This window comes from Motacilla alba, chromosome 1 (assembly GCF_015832195.1).
Source record: "Motacilla alba alba isolate MOTALB_02 chromosome 1, Motacilla_alba_V1.0_pri, whole genome shotgun sequence".
NCBI classification, from domain to species: Eukaryota; Metazoa; Chordata; class Aves; order Passeriformes; family Motacillidae; genus Motacilla; species Motacilla alba.
The window spans coordinates 85,735,115-85,755,435 of NC_052016.1; the positions used below are offsets into that span (position 1 = coordinate 85,735,115).

General features: G+C 38.1%; 1 protein-coding gene across 5 annotated transcripts in view; it reads left to right on the plus strand.

Moving 5' to 3' along the window:
* Positions 1–20,321, plus strand: part of PCCA (propionyl-CoA carboxylase subunit alpha) — a 273,068-nt gene that overhangs the window by 60,790 nt on the left and 191,957 nt on the right. For 4 of the 5 annotated variants that reach the window (XM_038134386.1, XM_038134414.1, XM_038134404.1 and 1 more), the window contains exon 7: positions 15,632–15,763. In XM_038134386.1, the coding sequence (XP_037990314.1) occupies positions 15,632–15,763 (132 nt within the window). Of the gene's footprint in view, positions 1–9,527; positions 9,667–15,631; positions 15,764–20,321 lie in introns of those variants that run through there. The other variant, XM_038134424.1, reaches the window with a different exon arrangement.

The window sequence follows — 20,321 nt, forward strand, 5'->3', positions numbered from 1 at the left end:
CAATTTGTTGGAGAGATGAGCATAAATTTTACATACAGAGACTAATAAATACATGCTTCAGATTGTGTTTTTGTTCAAAAATATACACGGACTGAAACGTGGATGTGAGAAGGAGTTAATTTAACTTGGCTTCAAGCAGATAATGAAATCTTTTATTGCAATAAACATGGAGAGATCATTGTGACACCATATTTAAAATAATTACTTATTTCTCACTGGAAGTGGTGCCTCTTAGTTACTTTAAAAGTTTGCCAAGCTAATCCTTTTATGTTCATAGTATCATGCTCACTTTATATCCACTTGAGATTGTTTGTGATGATTTAGGTAGAGCCTGAAGTACGAGACTTGGCGAAGGAGTTCTGCTGATGGAGAGCTGTTTTTCAGCAATAGCTCTGCAACTTTTTAGAATTTCTAATTTGGAGCAGATCTTTCCCATCTTTCAGCTGATTAAAGGCATACTTGGTTTGGAATTGGAAAAGATAGTTCTTTTAACAAGTGTTCAACAGGCAGTGTTAATTTTTCTAGAAGTTTCAATGATGGGACCAGGTACTGTTTAGGAGGATGCTATAGAGCTTGCATGGTAAATTGCTTTCTGTCTTAGCCTTTCCTCTTTCTGGGACTCCAGAGTGAATATTTTAAGTCTTGCTCTAGCTCCTGCTGCCAGTGACACTTGAGTTGCTCTTACAAAGCAAGGAATGGGATCCATAATGCCACCTTACATCTTGTGCACATTTGTGCAAAGATGCAGTTTCATAATCTCTGCAAATGAAAGTTTTCCTGCTGTTGTGAAGTAGTGTTGGCCCTGGTCACATGTTCCTGCCATCTCCCTTGCGCTGAGACTACTATTTATGTAGTTATCTAGAGCAAACTTAAAAGTAATCTGGAAGGAGAAGTTCCCAAAATGCGATGGCTGAGGTGTGAAAAATGAAAAGCCTGGAGGTCAGGACCCCACTTTTTTGGGGGCAGAATGGCACTACATTCTGACTTTGTTACCATGGTAGAGCACTTCTCACTGTTGACGACTAACTTTCCTCTTGGGCTGAGCCCATCAGAACAAGACTCTTGCTGCTACCTGATGTGTTTTTAGCAGGTGACAGCAAGGATGATGAAGGAACTTTGGGACGGTAAAATCAGCCTTTCAAGGGTTAGAGCAAGTTGGGGTTAGAGTAGCTCTGCCATGCTGTGCTTGTTCTCTGGATATATTTGTGCTGTGATGCTGTTGTGGTCTCTCCTTGTCTCTTTGCCTCTCTTCTTTGGTGCAGGAGGTAAAATGTAGCCCTTTGTGGATACTTATGGATGCTTTTTTACTGCTTATATCTCAGTATATCTACCCTTAAGGATTTCTTCTGTGTCTTTGGGGAACATGTAGTTGCACACATGTTCAGCATTCAATTTGCAAGTGAAAATCCAGTTTACTAAGTATTTTGAGATAATCCTAGCACAGCAGATAAACTGGAGGTTGGACTTCTGGAACTTGTTGCATTTCACCATTTTTATGTAACTTAGCTGAATTAGCAAAGTAGAAAAATTTTCCAGGTTACTGTGGTCTTATTTACTATCTTATGCACTTCTGAGACATCAGTTTGAATCAAAATGAAATACATGAAAAAATTTGATAGTTTTCTAGTCTCTGTTTACCCTAATTTCACTCCTCTCTTGCCTTTGAAAAGAAATAGATACCAACTTTTCCAGAAAGAAGATGGCTTTAATTTAACAGGCTGATTCCCTCTACAGGCTAAAATTTTGAAATTTAGGGCCTGTAACTGTTTAAGCATGCTTAATTCCAAGCACATGCTTATTTACAGGATCCAGATTTGTTTGTCTAATTACTTTATAGCATGAGTGAAGCCAGACTGTCCAACTCTCAGGCCCATCTGTTGGGAAGGGGAAGGAGGAACTTGACTGTGTCTGTTCCAAAAAGCTGTTTCACCCATAGTCACCAGATAAAATTTGTTTCAGATTCAGAGTTGGTGGTATTCAGAATACATAGTAGATACTTTTGTCATAATATATTATCCTGAGCTCAGAAGAGTTGTGGTTCATAGGAGCAGGACCACAAAGGCATCTCATGGATTGCTTCATTTTAAGTGCCTGTAAATTCTCTAGTACTACATATCGAAACAATTTTTTGGCTTGTTTTATTTATGACACTGAGATAGTGAGAGGTTGTTGTTCCACAGCTGTAGCATTTTGAGTGATGTAATATTGCCTGTCTATCACGTTTTGTTCCACAGGTTTAAATGTGCCAAATTCCACTGTTGCTTCCTCATGATAACCAAGAAGAATAACTTGCACACTGAAAATAATTTGAAACTTTTATAGTATTGAGTGGTGTTTATTATCACATGTAGTTCTTTGCCTTCTGTGGAAAAATAAAATTAAATGGCCAAATCTGCAGTTTCATTCATGTCAGAATATGTGTGAGTAAAAACAGGACTTGGTGGAAAACTCCAAATTTGTATATATGAGTATAAAAGTCCTATTCCTTAAAAGAAAAATATTATTCCTAATTTTATTTTCTTTAACTTTGGCTACAAAAGCACCTGAATGTTTTTTTCTTAATTTTATTTGAACATCCACGTTTGAGAGGACAACATAATCACATGCATCTCTGCCCATAATATCTAATATAAACTTCATATAAGTAGAGCAAAAATAGAAACTGGAGGGAGAGCTATGTACATCGACTGTTAAAACATACAGAAAAAATATTTTCTGGGTGTGATTTCCAAAGGGAAAAAAATCTGAATTTTTCATTTACTTAAATGTGGTATATTTGGCCTCTCTTGATGAGCAGCTGTAAGAGCTAGTTATCTTTCATTATATGCTAATTAATCCACAGTTTTCTCCAAGGAGCTGCATGTAAGATTTAAATAAGAACATCTTCCACTAGTACTACGACAACTTCTTGCAAAAGATGCATGTAGTAAAGGAGACAAGGCAGAGTGTGCTTTCCATTGCATGGAATGGTATCTTTGCTGTGACTGTGCTGCCTGACGTTATCCCATAGTGCTTGCTCAGCTGATGAGAGGGCATCAGAAGTGCTCCCTTACCATCCTCTCTCAGATTGTAGCTGCTTCTCCCAACTTCTTCCATGCCTGTGCTGGTGTAGGGAGTTTCCTCTTGTCACTGCTTGCCCCCCAGCTGTGTTTTCCTAACACTGTGCTGTATCCTGTGTTGTCCTAAGACAATTGGTTAAGCTTGCCTTTCAGAGATGGGAACCTTTGGTGTTTTTTTTTTTAAACAATTCATCTAATGGTTGTCACATGTCTGCAAAGCTAAAGGAGCAGCGTACTTTAGTACAGATGTAGAAATAAATGGCTAGAGACATCAGTACCAGTTATTAGAGAAGGAAGATCAGTATGACAAGGCTCTGCTTTCTCTTAAGGAAATGGATGTTGTGAGATTCAGTAGGAAGATACACATCCCTTCATCTCAGACAGAATACATGGGTCTTGTCTATTTTGTGATAAGTATTGTGCCAGGTTCTCTCTACTTTCAGTTGCTGTCCCTGTCCAGAGATTATGATTTTCCTGATATATTTCACCAAGCTCTGTAGAGTAGAAAACTTTAGAAGGGAACACTGAAGGCTAGTCCCTTTCTTGAAGTGTCATTGGCTGGAATGGGTTGCTTAGGTTCATATCCAGTTGAGTTTGGAATATCTGTAAGGATGGAAACTCCACAGCCTCTCTCAGCTATGCATTCCTGTGTTTGATCAACATCTTCCAGTATTCCTTACCTTTCTAGATTTCAGCTATCTCACATGTGACTTGCCTCATCACCATTGCCATGAAAGTACCTCTGTAACTCCCTGTTTTTCCTTGCTAGTGACTGCCATCGGCATCTCTGGTCACAAATGTAGTTTTCAGTCAGCCTCTACCTTTCCTGCATGCTTTCCCCCATGCACCCTGTTAAACATCTGGGGACAGTGTATTTGTTGGCAGTTGTCTCTTCTGCTGTTAACCCTTCTTGGGACCCTCAAAATTCTCTAAGCACCCCCTGCCCCTTTAGCTGTTTTTAGCTCATATGGTTCCCAGACTGATGGCTGCACGCTGCTGCTGGGGGCATGAGAGTCAGGAGGAATTGGGCCCTGGGGTGGAGGTACTGACTTTGTGGGTCACTACTCTGTGACAGTTACTGTGACCTATGGGACAGCATCCCATTCCATCCCATAAAGCCATTGTGATGGCTTTATGCTTGAGCAGCTATTGCCCCAGTCCTATCCTTCCCTTGCTGGTGTGATGTTTTATGATTTTTTTGTAATTGCAGGGTCAACATATCCTAGCTTTGGTAGAAGACAGTCTCTTGGTTCAGTGAAACCTGGTTTGGTATGGTGATGATGAACAAACAAAACCACAAAAAAATGTGTGCTCATGCACATTTTGTTATTGATATTTACTGCTTCTTTGGTTCTTAAATAATTGTGATTAATGCAACTGACAAAGTGATATTTATTTTTTCATAAATATGCCCGTTTATCATTTAATGTTGCGTCAGAAATTAAATATAATGCTGTTTAATCGCTCTATTCTTCTGGGAAAATAACTCCAGTTTACTTACAAGATGTAGATGCTTCTACTTTTTTGAAATGGACTTGGTTTGCTCTGCGTCTTCCAGTGTAGTTTAGGGAGTCTTTATAAACTCTCTGGAGGTCTTCAAAACAATCTCTACCAAACGTTTGATGATGACTATTTCTATTGACACAGTAACACTTGTCTAAATATCAGCAACTGCAGCTATTTGACAGGAAGTAAATTAGTAACCTTGTGAGGACAGTGCAGAGGATTTTTAAGTCCACTGGCCAGCTGAGAAAAGGGCACTGTAGGTCAGAATGGCATTACCCATGTTAGAATTTCGTTAGGGCCGTGGGCTTTTAACAGTCTTTTTTTATCAAGAATGTTGCTTATTCAATGTCGTTGTCTGTTATAATGTTTGAGAAATGACTCTTTTTCAATGTAGTTATTAGAGAAGATAATTCTAGGGTCACTTACTTTCCTGACTGTCAACACCAGGGTTCCTTGCGTTTAAATCATCAGTATATTCAGGGTCATGTGAGGTTGGACAGTCATCATAAGTTTTCGTTTGGTTTCTGAATGTGCAGTATAAATATCATTATAGTCACCTAACTTTGAAAGCACTTTAGAATGTCTGGAAAAATACCAGAGTTTTTTCAACACACAGGCATAAAATTAATACCCTTTGACTGCAAGCTCAATGTAAAATCTCAGTAACACAGTGCTAATTTTTCATTACTCATTCACTTCTAAATATATTCTCATGTTTTGATTATTAATTTGGCCTCCCCTTTGAAAAACACAAGGTAGGGTATTGCAAAGTGCACTTACTGATCAAGCTAAATGTGTGTGTTCTCTATTAATTTGCAAAGCTTCACGTGCAGCATTAGGACAGGAGAAATAGTATGGCTGTATTAAGAGTATGCCTTGTGTCCCTGCATATTCTTCATTTGCTCCAACATTGGAGTTTTTGAACTGTTTGTTATTCTACTTGTTTTCCCTACTGAACTTTTAGTTTGATACAGAAAATTTTGTATATGCCATAAACTTGGGTCTTTGGTAATGTGAGGTATTGCTTTGGCTGGAATGATGCTCCTCTGTTTTTCCCTCTTATCATTGTCCTGTTCTTTCTCCATGACTGCCTGGTTTTAATTTAGACTAATGTATATTTTTTGTTAGACATCTCATTGAGTATTTTCTGCCAAGCTGAAGGCTTTTTCCAGACTGAAAGCCAAATGGCCTAGAAAATAAAGTTCTGGTAACTTTCTCTGCTGCATTCAGTACAATAATTCCAAGTGCTTTCCCTCCTCCAAACAAATTGTAAATATGTAGATTGAATCCTAATTTTCAAAAAAGTACAGAGCTAATACGGTCCAAGAATAAATAGTATTTGATTGTGTTTTGAAGCACAGTAGTTAATAGGCTTGGCTAGTTGTGGCTCAAATGTGTTCTTTAATTGATAAGATGGGGTGCTTATCAATTGATAGGCAAGGACTCCTTACATCGCTAGTATATTCAGACTGGATTTGTGCAACGCTGGCATATTGCATTTTAAACTGAGTTTGAGTTAATGATTAAACAAATGCTGCTTTTACATCAGGCAAAATCTTGTGTGGTCATGCAACTGGTGGAACTATTTTGTGTTGCATGAAAAATGAAATGGTCTTCCTGAGGCTGGATGACTGGAAGACTAAGATTACACTTGGGTTTGCCATTTCCTTTGTGCATACCTGATTTCTTCTCTTTATCTTCCTGTAATCAGCAGCTATATCCATTGCCAGGATCTAATTGAACTTAATGAAGAAAGAGGTTCTGCTGTTAAGCTTCTGCATTTTCTGCTCTTTGTGCTGCTCTCGGTGCTAAAAAGAGATGAGTTAACATAAACCTGAGTAGGCTGTTTAACCTTCTTTCTTTTCTGGAAATGTAGATGCAATAACATTTGCAGCTGAAAGGGCTCATTCGCAGTTTCTAATGTTTAAGGATGCAAATGAAGCATTTTGTCTTTTCTGTCGCCTGGAGGTGTTAAGCAAGGAAACAGAAAGAGGTTTCTAGGATTAGTTCCACAGATTTCTTTTATCATGTAAAAAACAAGGGTGGTTTCAATGCCATGAAGTGAAGAAAAGCAATATGGAAACCATCCAGGAAAAATTCTTAAGTTTAGTTTTTCTTCCTAAATTTTCTGGGCATTCCTTACCACTGATAAGGGTGACTTCTCAAAACTCTTTCTGGTATACAAGTTCCTGTGCCTCGGGTGGTGTCTGTGTAGTGTTTCATGTATGGTGAAGTAACATGCCATGCCATGAACTCCTGTAGGTTCAAATTTTATAGTTTGTACGTGAGAAATGCTTCTGAATTCAGTTAATTCAATATTGCATTTAGATTCTGGACAGACATATATTATATAGACCATCTAAAGCCTTAAATAGTTTCAAAGTGAAATTATCAAGTAAGACTTCAGGTTGCAGATCCAAAGTGAAAACTTGTAAGTATAGAGCCACAGAGAGGTTGTACTTGTTCTCAGTGTCTTGTGCTTTGAGCCCTTGGAAAAAGCTGACTCTACATCTTTTCACTTGCAAAGGTATGATTGGGAGCTATGTCTTCCACTTACAAGTTACAATATACACTATGAACTTTTTGGTAAAGGAGGATTTTTAATTTCAAAATGTAGAATTAAATCAATGCAAGCATATTTATCCTTTCTAGTATAATCCATGGTAATAACAGTTCACAACTTATATCTTGTTAGGGATGTTGTCTACAGATCAGTGTAGTTCTTAGTTTTGGGTTTGTAAACTTACCACTTCTGTGGAATTAGAGGAGATGACTTTAAAGTTTATTTGAAAAACGATGTTCCAGGTGGCATTAGTACTTAGGGTGGTGCTGACCATTTAGAGTTATTCTGGCCACTCCCTGGTGTTTATGCAGAAGGTTGTATACCTTTTCTGTGGTGTACACTTTTTTTGGACACTGGAGTTTAGTTGCTTTAGATTGTTTATACTGGCTTGGCAACGGTTTCTTTTGTTTAAGCTGAGCTTTAGAGTAGGCTAACAAATTGAATCCTCTCTTTCCACTCCAATATTTGAATATACACATACTACATTTTAAAAAGCATAATTATGCCTATATCTCCATATATTATAGATAGCTCTATGCTGTTCCTGTATTCTATTCCTAGCCTACTTTAAAGAAGGCATGTTTGGGACATGGATTAGACTTGTTTTCATTTTGTCCTGCAGAATTTTGTCTGGCCCTTCTGGTAACTGATTAATAGATTTTCATGCCTCTGCATATTTAAAACTATGGAGACAGGCATTAACAGATTCATACCAGGATTAAATGAATCAGTTATTATTTCCTAGAATGATAGTTTAAAAGGGAGCATATTAACACATCTCCCTCCCCATGGTAGAGGTTAAACATGGAAACTGGCATGAATTGGCTTATTTTCAAGTAAATGAGTATATTCTAGTTTTTTTTTGTTTTTTTTTTTTTTTTTTTGTTTTGTTTTGTTTTTTTTTTTTTTTGGTATTGCTGCCCAGCAATTTTCTTTTCTTAAGGTGTGGTTGGAAAATGCTTTAGTGTTCTTTAAATTCAGTTTTAAGAAGTGAGACAAACTTCTTGCAGCTGTGTTCAATTTAAGGCAATGCCTTTTTTTTCCTGCTAGCCTTTTCTTTTCAAAGGAAACACTTCCGATGTATTACTTTCTCTTGCAGTACATACTCTTGCTCGAGACAGTGAGTAAGATATTTACAGTGGCAATGTAGTGTCACAGGTAGTGACGTAGCTTGTGTGGGAGTTCTGACTTCTGCATTGTAGTGTGTTTCGGAGCCAAGTATCAGTTCTGATTTTGAAGCAGAATTTGGAAGAAGGCATGAGATCTGACAGGCTGGGCAGCACAGTTCTTTATTACCACTTTCCTCTGCAAGTTGCCTTAGGCACTGTTACTTTGCCAGCTGTCAGTTTACAGTTTGTTTTTGAGGTTACTTCCTGTCACAGTGTTCCTGCATTGTGCTTCTGAAGCTCAAGGTGATTGTAGTAAACCATCTCCTTCCAAAGACCTCTAACAATACAAAAGCCAAACCTCTGCAGAAATAGCTGCAGTAGTCAATGGCAGGTGTAGTCAGAGAACAGTAGGATGCTACAGCCCTTCCCTCTTGCATATCTGTGCTTTTCCTTGTATCACATACTGTCTTCACTGGGCTATAAGCAGTACAGAAGGCTTTAATTTACTTTAGCATGGCTCATCTTGAAAAAATATTTTTTCTAATGGAGGATGCTACTTCTATGTGTGGTCTTTTCTCTCATGCTTGTTTGTGTAAATGTCTGTGCATGGTAAAGATCCTTTGTCTTCAGAAGCTCTGCTTATTTTATTGTAAACAAGATTGGAAGAAAATTTTCTTCACTGAATTGCTGGAGAGTTACTGCTCTTGGTGATCCTTGACAATACCTAGGCTATTTACTGATTCAGGCCCTTTGCAGTTTAAAATTAAACAGCAGAGAATGACATTTTCTCTTTATTGGTACTGAATTTGCACGTGTATGCCTGCATGAATCATTGGCTACTGCTGTGTATGCTCTTAATTCCGAGCCTTCGAGACAGCAGCAACAGGGCCCGAACATTTGAGCTGATAGGTCATTTCTGTGCATCTAGCAGAAAGCTTCAGGATGTTTTTTCATGTCCACCAGATTGTATTGTAGAGCATTTTACCAGTTCGGTATTTCCTAAATCATTGAGTGGACGCTTCTTATTATATATTCTTATAGTAGCTTTCCTTGAGGAATTCCTGCCCAATGTTGAATGGACAGTTCCTGAATTCTGAAGTGTTTTATGTACCTGCCTTTTTCAACTGATGTCAGTGTGCTTGTGTTGGTGGTGGTGTTTTTGGGGTTTTTTCCCCCCTCCTTTTTCCCTGCTAGTACTGAATCTTGTCTGTCTTTGGATGTTTCATCTGGATTTTTCTGTTCTGCTTGGTTTTTTCCTAGGTTGTACTTCTGTTGGACCTTCCTTTTGCTGTCAGCTCAGCTTTTCAGCCCTGCATTTAGCTCATGTGACTGAGAGGGTTTTTGGCCCAGCTGTCTATCCCAGTCATCTTTGAGGTGTGCTGCTTATCTGCTCTGCTTTCTATGTGTCTGCAGGCAGCTGCACGTTCAGGTTTGTGTCCTTCTGGTGATCTATGAGCTGTACGTGGGGGATTGTGTCTCTGGATGATCCCAATTTTTCTGGAACACAGTGAATACCAGACTACTTGTGCCTGTTCCCTTCTTCCTTGGGTCTGCCTCCTTGACTGGTTGTGTGGCAAGAGGGAGTACAATGGTGAAAGAATCAATCAGCTGCATGTAAGGATTTAATGGAAATCTTTTCTAGTTTCTCCTGTGAAGAAAACTTGTGGGTTAAAACAGAACTCCTTTGAAAACCAGACTTATGATAAAGTTTCTCTTGAAGTTATATGTAGACCCTTCTTCATAATCTTACTCACCAATAAATTCTTCAGTGAGTGTGGTAACTTGTGCTGCCCACACTTGCTGATCTTGCTGTTACCTCACTGTCACAGAATCTTGTTTCTGTTCTGCCCTTAAGTTGTTGGACTACTTGAAACCACACGTCCAGAGTTGTTTTTAGCAGTCGCTTTGATGCTTCGAACTTCAACCGTTCTGTGACTCAAACAGTGCTCCTCAGAGAAGCATCATGTTTGATTTTTAAAAAAAAACCCTAAAACGGTTATGCAGATTTGACAAGAAGTGCAGGTCAATATGGCAGCATGCAGCCACCCTCCTGAGCACCTCAGAGTCTGAGGATGTGCCATCCTCCCAAAGAAAGTTCCTGTTCCCAGTTGCATGCACCAGTAGCTCGTTGTCCTTCCTTCAGTGCCCATTAAGCTTCTCTGTTTAGCTAATTTTGTCTCATGAAAGTGATGGAAAAAAATTCTTAAAAAAATAGCCATTGTCTGCCATGCTGGTCAGCTTAGTCAGCTGTGGAGTGCTCAAGCCTGCCTTTAGAGAAGAGGGATAGCTAGGACTGTGGGCAGGCATGTGCAGGAGGGGAAGGAGAGAGGATGAGGGAAGAGCAACTTGGTCTGTTGCCTCAGTCACTTGAGGGCTGTTACTGTCTTCTGTAAATATCACTCTGAGTTGAAAATGTCGTATGTATGTCTGAATTTAAGAACCTGTGATTCAGTGGCAGCCTGCAACAGATTGTTTGGGTTCTCCTGTAAGTTTCATGAACTTGTTTAAAACCAGCTCCGTAGAAAAGCTTATTTTCAGTAAAGCAGAGCAGCTACAAATGCTTCTGAGATCTCTCTAGCCTTTCAGCTGTTTCTTCCTCAGAGATGAGAAATACTTCCCTCGAATAGTCATTTCAGGTACTAGGGAATGAGCAAGAACAAAGCCTGCATTATTGTCACTGCTTCTGTGTGGTAAGGTAACTGTAGGGGCTCTTGCACCTGGAAGCAGCTGGGCACTCGGAGTATGCTTTGCCACATCAGCATGCTGTGAGTGGAAAAATCCCCTCATCAAATGGTCCTGAAAGAGAAAGCACAAGATTCTTAACAGCACTGTTTATATACATCCTTGTTGGTTGAAGCTGCTTCTTTTTAAGCTGATATTACATGCAGATTCAAGTATCTTGGCTCAAATGAGGACACCAAAAACTGTGTTTAATTGTCCATAACTAACATAGTAAAAGACAGAGGATAAGTTTTAGTATCACTTGTTTTGTCTAAAGCTGAGTTGGAACTGTTCAATCATTTCCTGCAGCTCCAGGAGGCCTGGCAGTGAGTTGGCTGCTTTGCCACAGATTCATAAGCCCACAGAAGAGTATATGTTGCCAAGTATATGTGTGTAAAAGTTACTTATGCAGTTTTCCCTCCTTCATGCTTTCTATCTTTAGTTCTGCTTCGGCTGTCACTGAGACTGAATCCACTACTGACTGTATTATACAGTAATTGTGAACATCTACATTCATAATTTCCAGGAGGAGGTGCAAAAGAAACTCCCCTTCTAGATTGTCCCTTCAATTACCTCAGGTCCACAGGAGTTTGTCAGATGGGCAGGTCCTTTGCAGATGTTGAGAGTATGATGACTTACACTAACATAGGTTGTTCTGGCCCACTCTGTTCCCAGAGCAGTCAGATGTTTGGAAGACTGTGACTGTGATGGTCACAAACTCAGTCATGAACTTCTCAACAGGATTTTCCAAATCTTGCTTTTGCTTGTTGTACTTTGACACTGTGTTTAGTTTTTGCTATATTAGCTGCATTCTCTGAGGATAGGCTAAGGCTTTTGTCTGGCTTAAAAAGAGCCAACCACCAAACCAAAAGGAAGGGAGATTAAACTGCTCGCAGTTTTTATGGCATGACTATTAGACCTGTTGTTACTGCTTTCAAAAATAGTGGGCTGTTGGGGGAAACTCTTCAATATCTGATACTTAAGACAAGTAAAAATTAACTTTTTTGCATGAAGTTGTATGAACTTGTTCTTCTATAAAATATTCCTTATTATTTGTACCTTTGATTGTGAAAAATAGAGCAGTGATACACAGATATCATAGGTATGTTTCTAAACAAAGTGCCTGGTGCATGTTTATGGTGAAACTTTCAATGTGTTTTCTGCAGACAGATAATTAGTCTTCAAGGCTGAAATATGCTGCTGGATGTGTGGAGGAGTAACAGAAGTTTTGGAAGAACTTGTTTGATGTGCAGTGTGTAAGCTTGTATATGTAAAGCAGAAGTTTTAGTACTTGCTGCCACACTGACAAGTCTGTGTGTGAACAAAGTGGTAAATCTTTGTGGGAGCTGAAGATGTTGCCACTGCATTTTTTTTTATGGTTTATTTTTGGCATTTTTGGGTGGCAGACTTTTGAATGGATTGTTTAACACATTGTGTGAGTGTGGGCGATGAAGGAGCTGGGGCACTTTTCTGGTGATGAACAGAGAAGCTTTGGCAGAGGGCTCGAGCAAGCATCTTTGAGTGATGGGGTATTAAATTACTGTAGTAGTTCATTTAGTAGTGCCTTAAGCTGACAAAGTATTTTATTTAATGTGCTTAAATAAAGTTAGTTGTGAGTCGCGTCAGAGAATGCATACCTTTCCTGTATAAGAGATGGTTAGACACACTGCTTGGAAACCAGCAGAACCTCCTACATTTATTAACTTATTTTTGATTTATGGATGTTGCAAAATGCAGAATCACATGCTTTTAGGTGTCCTTTGATATCATATTGATTTAAACTATTTAGTTTCAGATTGTTGATGGGGAAATAACTGGCTGTGGTGACTGGCCCAGCTGACTGATGTTATGAGGGAATAGCTGGTTGTACTGTGCTGCTGCTTGTTCACCATGGAAGAGCTGATCTGTGTAAGGTACAAAGGTTTGAAGCAATTAAAGCCAAAACCTGCATATGTAGACAAGTGCAGTTTGTAAATTCTGACCTATGAAAAGTATACATTACAAAAAGACAAAGATTCAGTTGCAACAGGTGATGTTTGCTTTAGAGTAATGTGAATCTGCTGCACATCATCTGGTACTTAATTTTTAGTAAGTAGTATGGGCTGTATCAATGTGGAATATTACAGCTCTACAGGATTAGTGTAACAAATATATTGGCTGCAGAGATGAATTTCTTGAAATGGCCTGCAGTGTTCCTTCTCAGGTAGTTCATTAATCTTTCCTGAATGGTACTATTCTCTTCTTATCCATCTATCTGGACAGGAGCAGGGAGTGAACTGAGCACTTTGGAAGTCCATGCCACAAATCAGTGAGATGAGACAGTAGGTCAAGCCTGATGGTCTCCATGGGCACTTGGCTGGAAAGGTGCATGCTTGCTGATGCCATCAATGTAGTTTTTATCTTCCCCTGTAACCTCCAGTTTGAATGAAGATTTTTCATTTTCTGTCAGTACAAAGAGGAGAGAAGAGAAATACTGTAGGAGTATGGAAGTAGACTGCAAGCTACAAGTTTAGGATGGTCTGTTATGGCAGCAAAAGTTTTGAACCCGCTATCTTGACCGCTGGAGATCTCATGTTTTTGATGGTAAACTCTGAGAAGAAAGTGAGGAGAGGAAGCAATATATGGTGAAGTTTGAAGTAGTATTGGTCAGGATGCAAATGCCAGTATTGTGGCAGAAACTGTGGAAACAAGGTGTTTGCAGGTTAGAAGTGATACAAGAGGGACAGTGTAATCTCCACTTGTCAAGTATGTAAGTGATCCTTTCCCGAAAGGCTTTTTGAGATTGGGATACAGTCTGATGCCAGAACTCTGCCCTGCCTCTAGGTGTATGCAGGTACCTATTTCTGCCTCTTGTTAAGAGAGGAACAAGTATGAGTTTTCAGGTTGTTTCTGGAACAGTCAGCTCCAAACTTTGTGTCAGTGTGGTTTCATGCATCAACTTGCTTTGTTTCCCTTCTCCTTAAAAAAGTGAATTTCTTCAAGCACCAAAGGATCTGAGCACTACATAATTATGGATCTGCATCCTTGTTTTGGTCCCCCTCTCTCTTCCTTCTTTGTATTACAGTCTTCCCAACTTTCTAAGACAGCTATTAATCAAGTTGTTAATTCCTGAGTTGCTAAGCTAAGCATCCCAATGCAGTAAAGAAGAGGTGGGCAGAGATAAACCCCCAGATGGTTCATTGTGAGTCAAAACTAACAGTCCTTTGATGTAGCAGAACTGATGCTCTGCATTTGGTTTGGGTGTCCTTGCACTGAGCTTCTTTGTGTGTCTGTAATGCTCACCTGGTCTTTTCTGGATGATCTCTATCTCCCTGTTAGCAGGGATGGTATGAAACAATCTACACGGAGCTGCTGCTGTCACACTGGTCCTGCTAGGAAGCTGCTGACCGTGCAAATGGTGACTCCGGAGCATGTTGAGCTGTCTTGGCTCTTATAAGATCACTAATAGGAGGATGTTTCCCAACTTAAACATATTTTTCCTATGTTCTGGGATTGGATCATGTACTACCATCACATAAATACACAAAACTTCAACAAATGACTTTTTATGGTTAGTGACTGTAACTATATGGTTTGTGTAGCATAAGTATGTGTCAGAAAGACAAAATATTAAGGCATAAATTGTGATATAAGAAACTGCTGTTTACCATTCTGCTAGTAGTGGTATTAAGTTAGCTGCCCATTGGCTAGAAACAAGTTGGTTTTTGACATTTTACAGATATCTTAGAACTGGAAAAAAGAAAATAAATGTAACTTGGAAAGTTGTGCAAGGCTTGATTTAAAAAAAAAATAATTTTTTTTTTTGTTTCATCCTTAGCCCTCTTTCATCTTCTCTTTCCCCATCCAGTACAAGAGATAAAAAGTTACCTGAAACACATGTGTACTTGCTATTGCATCAGTAACTTTCAGGGAATAGTTCTCAAAGAATTGTCTTTAACTTAATGTAGTACTGACCTGAAGAAGTTTGAAAAAAATGCCTCTATCTGAATAACCTTTCTGCAGTCTATTGTTGGCATAGAGAAACAGGAGGAAGAAACATGCAGTTCAATGTTTTACCTACATATTGATGTTGAAGTATTAAAGTATTAGAACATTTTATGTTAACTACTTTCCACATTAATTTTGGAGAAGAGTTGCCTGAAAGAATCAGGAAATGTTATTTCACTTATTGCTTTATTTTCAAGGTCTAATATCTGTTGAGTTAAAGACTGCATTTTCATTGTAATGTTTCATTGAGGTTTGGTTTTAGGAATGCATACTAAATGGAGTTTTAAACTGTGTTATCATTTGGCAAAGGCATCTTTGTAAATCACTTTTGGTTATTTCAATGATGAAATAATGAGCCTCTGTTTTCTGAAGGGATATTTTTAACTTTCAGGCTGGAGTACTTCCACTTGCAGCTATTTTTCTCTGGCCTAGCTTTTGATTTATACAAATGCTAATTATAGGGCTTTGAATCTGTGTGTATACATAGTTTCACAAGGTCATACACATTTTTAATGAACTGTCTGAAATATTTATGTATTGCTCTGTTGTTATGTAAAGAGATCACGGCCTTATAAGTCTTGTATCAGTCAGCTCAAAAAGAGAAAAAAGTTATTAGTAATATCTTTGTATGGAAAAGCTGATTTTTACTTTTGTCTCCTAAAGTTTTGTCTTGATTGTCTTTGCAGGCATCAGAAGGTGTCACCTTCATTGGACCTGACACACATGCTATTCAAGCTATGGGAGACAAGATTGAAAGCAAATTGTTAGCCAAGAATGCAAAGGTCAACACGATCCCTGGCTTTGATGGAGTAGTCAAGGTGAGAAATCATTTAATTACTGTCTGCCCACTGTAGGAACAGTGTCTAAATCAAAGTACACCTATTGAAGGTCTGATGCAGAATCTAATTATAATTTCCTCTTCTTTTTCAGTAAAATGTAATTAAAAATGAAGTACAGATTTTTACTAACAAGAGAGCTTTGGAGACAAGGAGAAAGTCCTTGATAATAAATGATGTATTAGGAGTTATTCAGTGGAGTCGCTAAAAATACTTTGCTTTAAATTTAACATGAAGGCAGGTAGATGTGTAAAATGTCAGGTGTGGATTTGACTTATTTGCACATCTTTACATTTCTCAGGTCTTCTTGTTGGCCAAGATCTTGACAGCTCTGAGTGAAGGGAAGTTTGTTAAACTGTGTGAAGTTTCCATTTTATGGTCTGTTCTGGTGGTGCATATTTCCATGTGTTGCAAAATTCAGGATAAGGATGGGATGGGGGGAATTTGGCGGCTCTTTATCACAATCTACAGCTAATGCTCTTTGTGTGGTTTTAGAAGGAATGTCCTCCAACAGTTTTGTAAAAAAACTTGTTATTTCTTTATAGTTTGTAAGGTCAAATAAGGTATATCTTAATTTTTGTTTATTTTCTGCTATAGTGATTGTGTTGGACTCTTACAAGCTTTCCTGTGTGTCTTAATATACTATGTTAATGTAATTAAGCTTTTCTCTTTTAAAACCTTCATTGGATAAAACTAAAACTTAGTGCATTATAAAATGTTGACCTCTTGGGTTGAAAATTTATATCCTTTACGTGTCATGTGAGATTTTTTTTTTTCAAATGAAGTTTGTGTAAAACTTTTAAGTTGCATGGAAAAGAGCATAATAGCTAAGCTGGATTTTAAACTCTGTTAAGAGACAAATTACCCCCCAAAACCCGACAAAAAGTGATAGGTAAATAGAGTACAAAGGGGCTCAGCCTCCACAGAATTACCTGGTCCAATGAGGCTGCCTGGAGAACTTGAAAAGTGAGAGAGAATGACAAAATAGCTGAGGTAAAAACGCCCGAGAGAATTTTTCAGTACTTGTGATGGAAATGCATGATGTTTGTAATGTCTGGTAGCAGGATAATGCTGCAACAGGTAGAAGTGCAAAGACTTCTTTCCCTTCTGCAGGACTCTGTATGAGTTTTGGACTGGTATTCATGGGCATGTTGATGTCTGGGAGTGGCAAATCGGCAAATTTCAGGTTTTTGTTGTATGTTTTAGCAGTCCCTTGTGTATGTGGTCCTTTAGGACTTGTAAGATTAAACAGCAGTCAGCTGTTGGGCATAACATTCATTGTTCTTATATCCTGTATGTTCTTCTAAGACCTGTATATTCTTCTAGGAATCCTGAAAATAACTTCCAGAAAATCATCTAGCTGGGAGATAACTTTGAATTAATCATTTGAACACCACAAAACATTCTCCAATGCAGAATTATATACTCAAAATGCTGTGGGTTTTTTCTCATTTTATCAAGTTAAAACTTACATAAGGGTCTGTTATTCTGCTAATAAAAAAACCCCAAAAGTGACAAAGTAGGATAATGGTTAAGGAACAATTAGGCCTATAACTAGTGCAGCTGAGCTGCCTTCTTGTATGCGTTTGTTTCATAGACCTTCAGTTGCACTGTTTTTGACAATTATCTGAAGTTCCTGACACAAAAAGGAATTTTAAGTGATGTGGTTGGCCATGGGCTATGTGCAACAATACCCTTAAAACCAAATGAACTGGAATGTAGGCCTGAGTTGACAACTCCAGTCTTCTGCTGTTGAAAGGATCTATGTGGTAGTTGCTTAATCCCAAAGTGTCCATGTCATACCAGTTTCACATACCTCAGCCCTGCACAAGTTCTGATTATCTGAAGAGTGTTGATGAAAAAGAGCACATGTCTAAAAAAACCCCTAATCCCAAACCTCCAGTGTGCCCACCAGATAAGAGCAAGGAAAGTCCACAGACATTGCCAGCATTGTAGTCTCCATCAAAAAATGGAGTTTCAAATTTTAGGCTAACCAGTGCTTTGATTACCAATTATAGGAAATAAAGCTTCTGATAATTGATAGTGTCATATTTGCTATGAATCTAAATATGTGCATGTGTTTGTTCTCTGATTTACTTCCTGTGACAATGTCTTTTGCTCAAATGAATACCCAAATAATTAGGTCATACAGGATGCCTGATCTTTGGTTAGAGCTTGATATGCTATTTTGCAAATTTGGACTAAGATAGGAAGGGCAGAGCTGCATGATACCAGCTCTAATCAGAACAGCAGCACACAAGGAACTGGAGACTGTTTAGGATTTCTTCCATTCTATGGGAGACTTATTTTAGTCACAGTTATGAAGCTTTCAAAATCCTCAAGGGCTCTTTTTCCTGATAAATAAAAATTATAAAGGCCTTAGGAAGGAGTTAAATGTCTGCTCGATGCTTAAGGTGGTTAGACGTGGCTTCAACTTTAAAGTGGACTTCAGTAAAGCTGGAGGAAAACTGCATTTATGCCTCTGACAATGCTAGAAATTAAGACAGATCTGTTGCATGTATTCTTGTGGATGAATAGTTAAAGCAAACACAGGGCAACAACTTCTAGTGCTTCATTATTGAACTCAGGACTGCACTGAAAATCTTTGTTACTAGAAGAGTTGTCTTTATCCTTGTTAAATAGTGCTGCAGATACTTTGGTCTTTCATCAATAAAGGCTATTTTTCCTCTTTTATGTTGCTTAGCGGTTAGACATAGGAGACACTGCTAAGGTTTTGTAATAATATCTTGGAGAAGTTGCATGTGGAACAATTCCCAGTGAGTTGTAATTAAATTAGAAATTTAAAAGAAGGAAGCCCTTCAACAGTATGCTTAAAGCTGGAAGGATTGAAGAGGAGGATGCTTGGTGTCAGACACGAGTAACTGTTCTTGTACTGTCAAATGCTCCAGCAAATATGAAACTGAGAGTGGAAAGATGTGGAATGGGGAGGGCAGTTTCACAAAGAGTAATTTTCTTCTCATCCCTGGTTCAGTTTCTCAGTTGGCTGGGGCAATTGAGAAATCCAGTCTGAACATATGAGGAACTGGAGTCTTGTACAGTCAGCTAGAGAGACAACAAAAGCGTTCAAAGGTAATTAATTTCAAAATGTGTAACTAGAATTAGTTTTATAAAACCCGATTGGGAGATGTAGTCATAAACGGTTTTAATCAAAAGCATTAGCATTAATCCATGTGAGCAATGGCTATACTAAAGTTAGAGCTGAGATGATGTATTGATGGTAAACAGCTAAAGGGGAGTAAGAGACTAGAAAGTGGAGGTTGGGTAATGAGCATAAGAACATGCTGTGATGAAAAACTGGGAAAGAAATGGCAAGGGAAGAATGATTTTTGCCATTGTTTCACCATATACAGCCAGTTTGGTTTAAGGCTGGTAGAACACAGCTGGATGTAGACACAGAAGAATAATGTCTGTGTCTACTTAGTTTCACATTAGAGCTCTTCAGCTAGGCTCTGAATTTACTGGAGTTAAGTTTTGGGTACCTGTTTTAGATACATTTTTGCACTGGGCTATTGACGTTAGGATTCAATGATCGCTGTTGGAGAGGTTGTTAAGAGAGTGGATATGAACTGGACGTTCTCTAAGGCTAATACCCTCAGCCATGAAAACCATGATGCAGTTCATCATTTATACAATGTTTCACAGTTCTAGGAGTTGCTTAATCAGCTTTACCTTGGCATTCCCCTACATCAAGACAGTTTTGTTTTTCTGTCTCCACCTGCTGGTACCTGATTGAGAGGCATGTACATGAAAGTAGGAGGTTAGGAATTCTTATGCTAAAAGAAGTATTTTATGTCTCTTTAACTTAATGGAAACACCTATTTGTGAAAACACTGACATAATTTTATAACTCTTTAGACTTTTATTAACTTCTACCATTACTTGAACATTTTTATTTGTACAATAAAAGGTGGTGCTAAAATTATATGTTTCTTTACAGTTTCCAGTTTATTTTGGGAAAATGGTAGTGTAGCTAATGTGCTTTTGGAAGAAATAGCAGTAAATCATTGAGAACTTTTGCTTTTAAAAAGAATTTAAAGTGTTTTTAGTACCAGTGTAGTTTTGTATATTTTGCACATATGGACATGTGTGTTATGCAGTATCATAGCATTCACTTTTTTGCCCCTCTTGTGCAGATATTATGTATCTGTCGTAACTTTTATATACCAAAAAGCTAACATAACTGTCCTAACTTTCCTTGATTACTCAAACTGTTTTTGTATTTATGTAATCAGCAAGTGAAATTCATGATATTTTAAACATTTATTCAACATACCTTCTTATGGAAAAAGATCAAAATACTTACCAGAAATTGCAATATATCTTTTTGTTTGTTTGTTTGTTTTCCTCTTTAAATAACAGCATATTTTTATTTTCTGGTTCAGAAATGATCTTTGAAAGTGAAAATTTGAGTATGCATTGATTTTTTTTTTTTTTCTCGTGTCTTAGAGTTTGGGTTCTAATATGTTAGAACTGTAAAAGTAACAGATGTTGACACAGTGTAAATTAATAACTATACTGG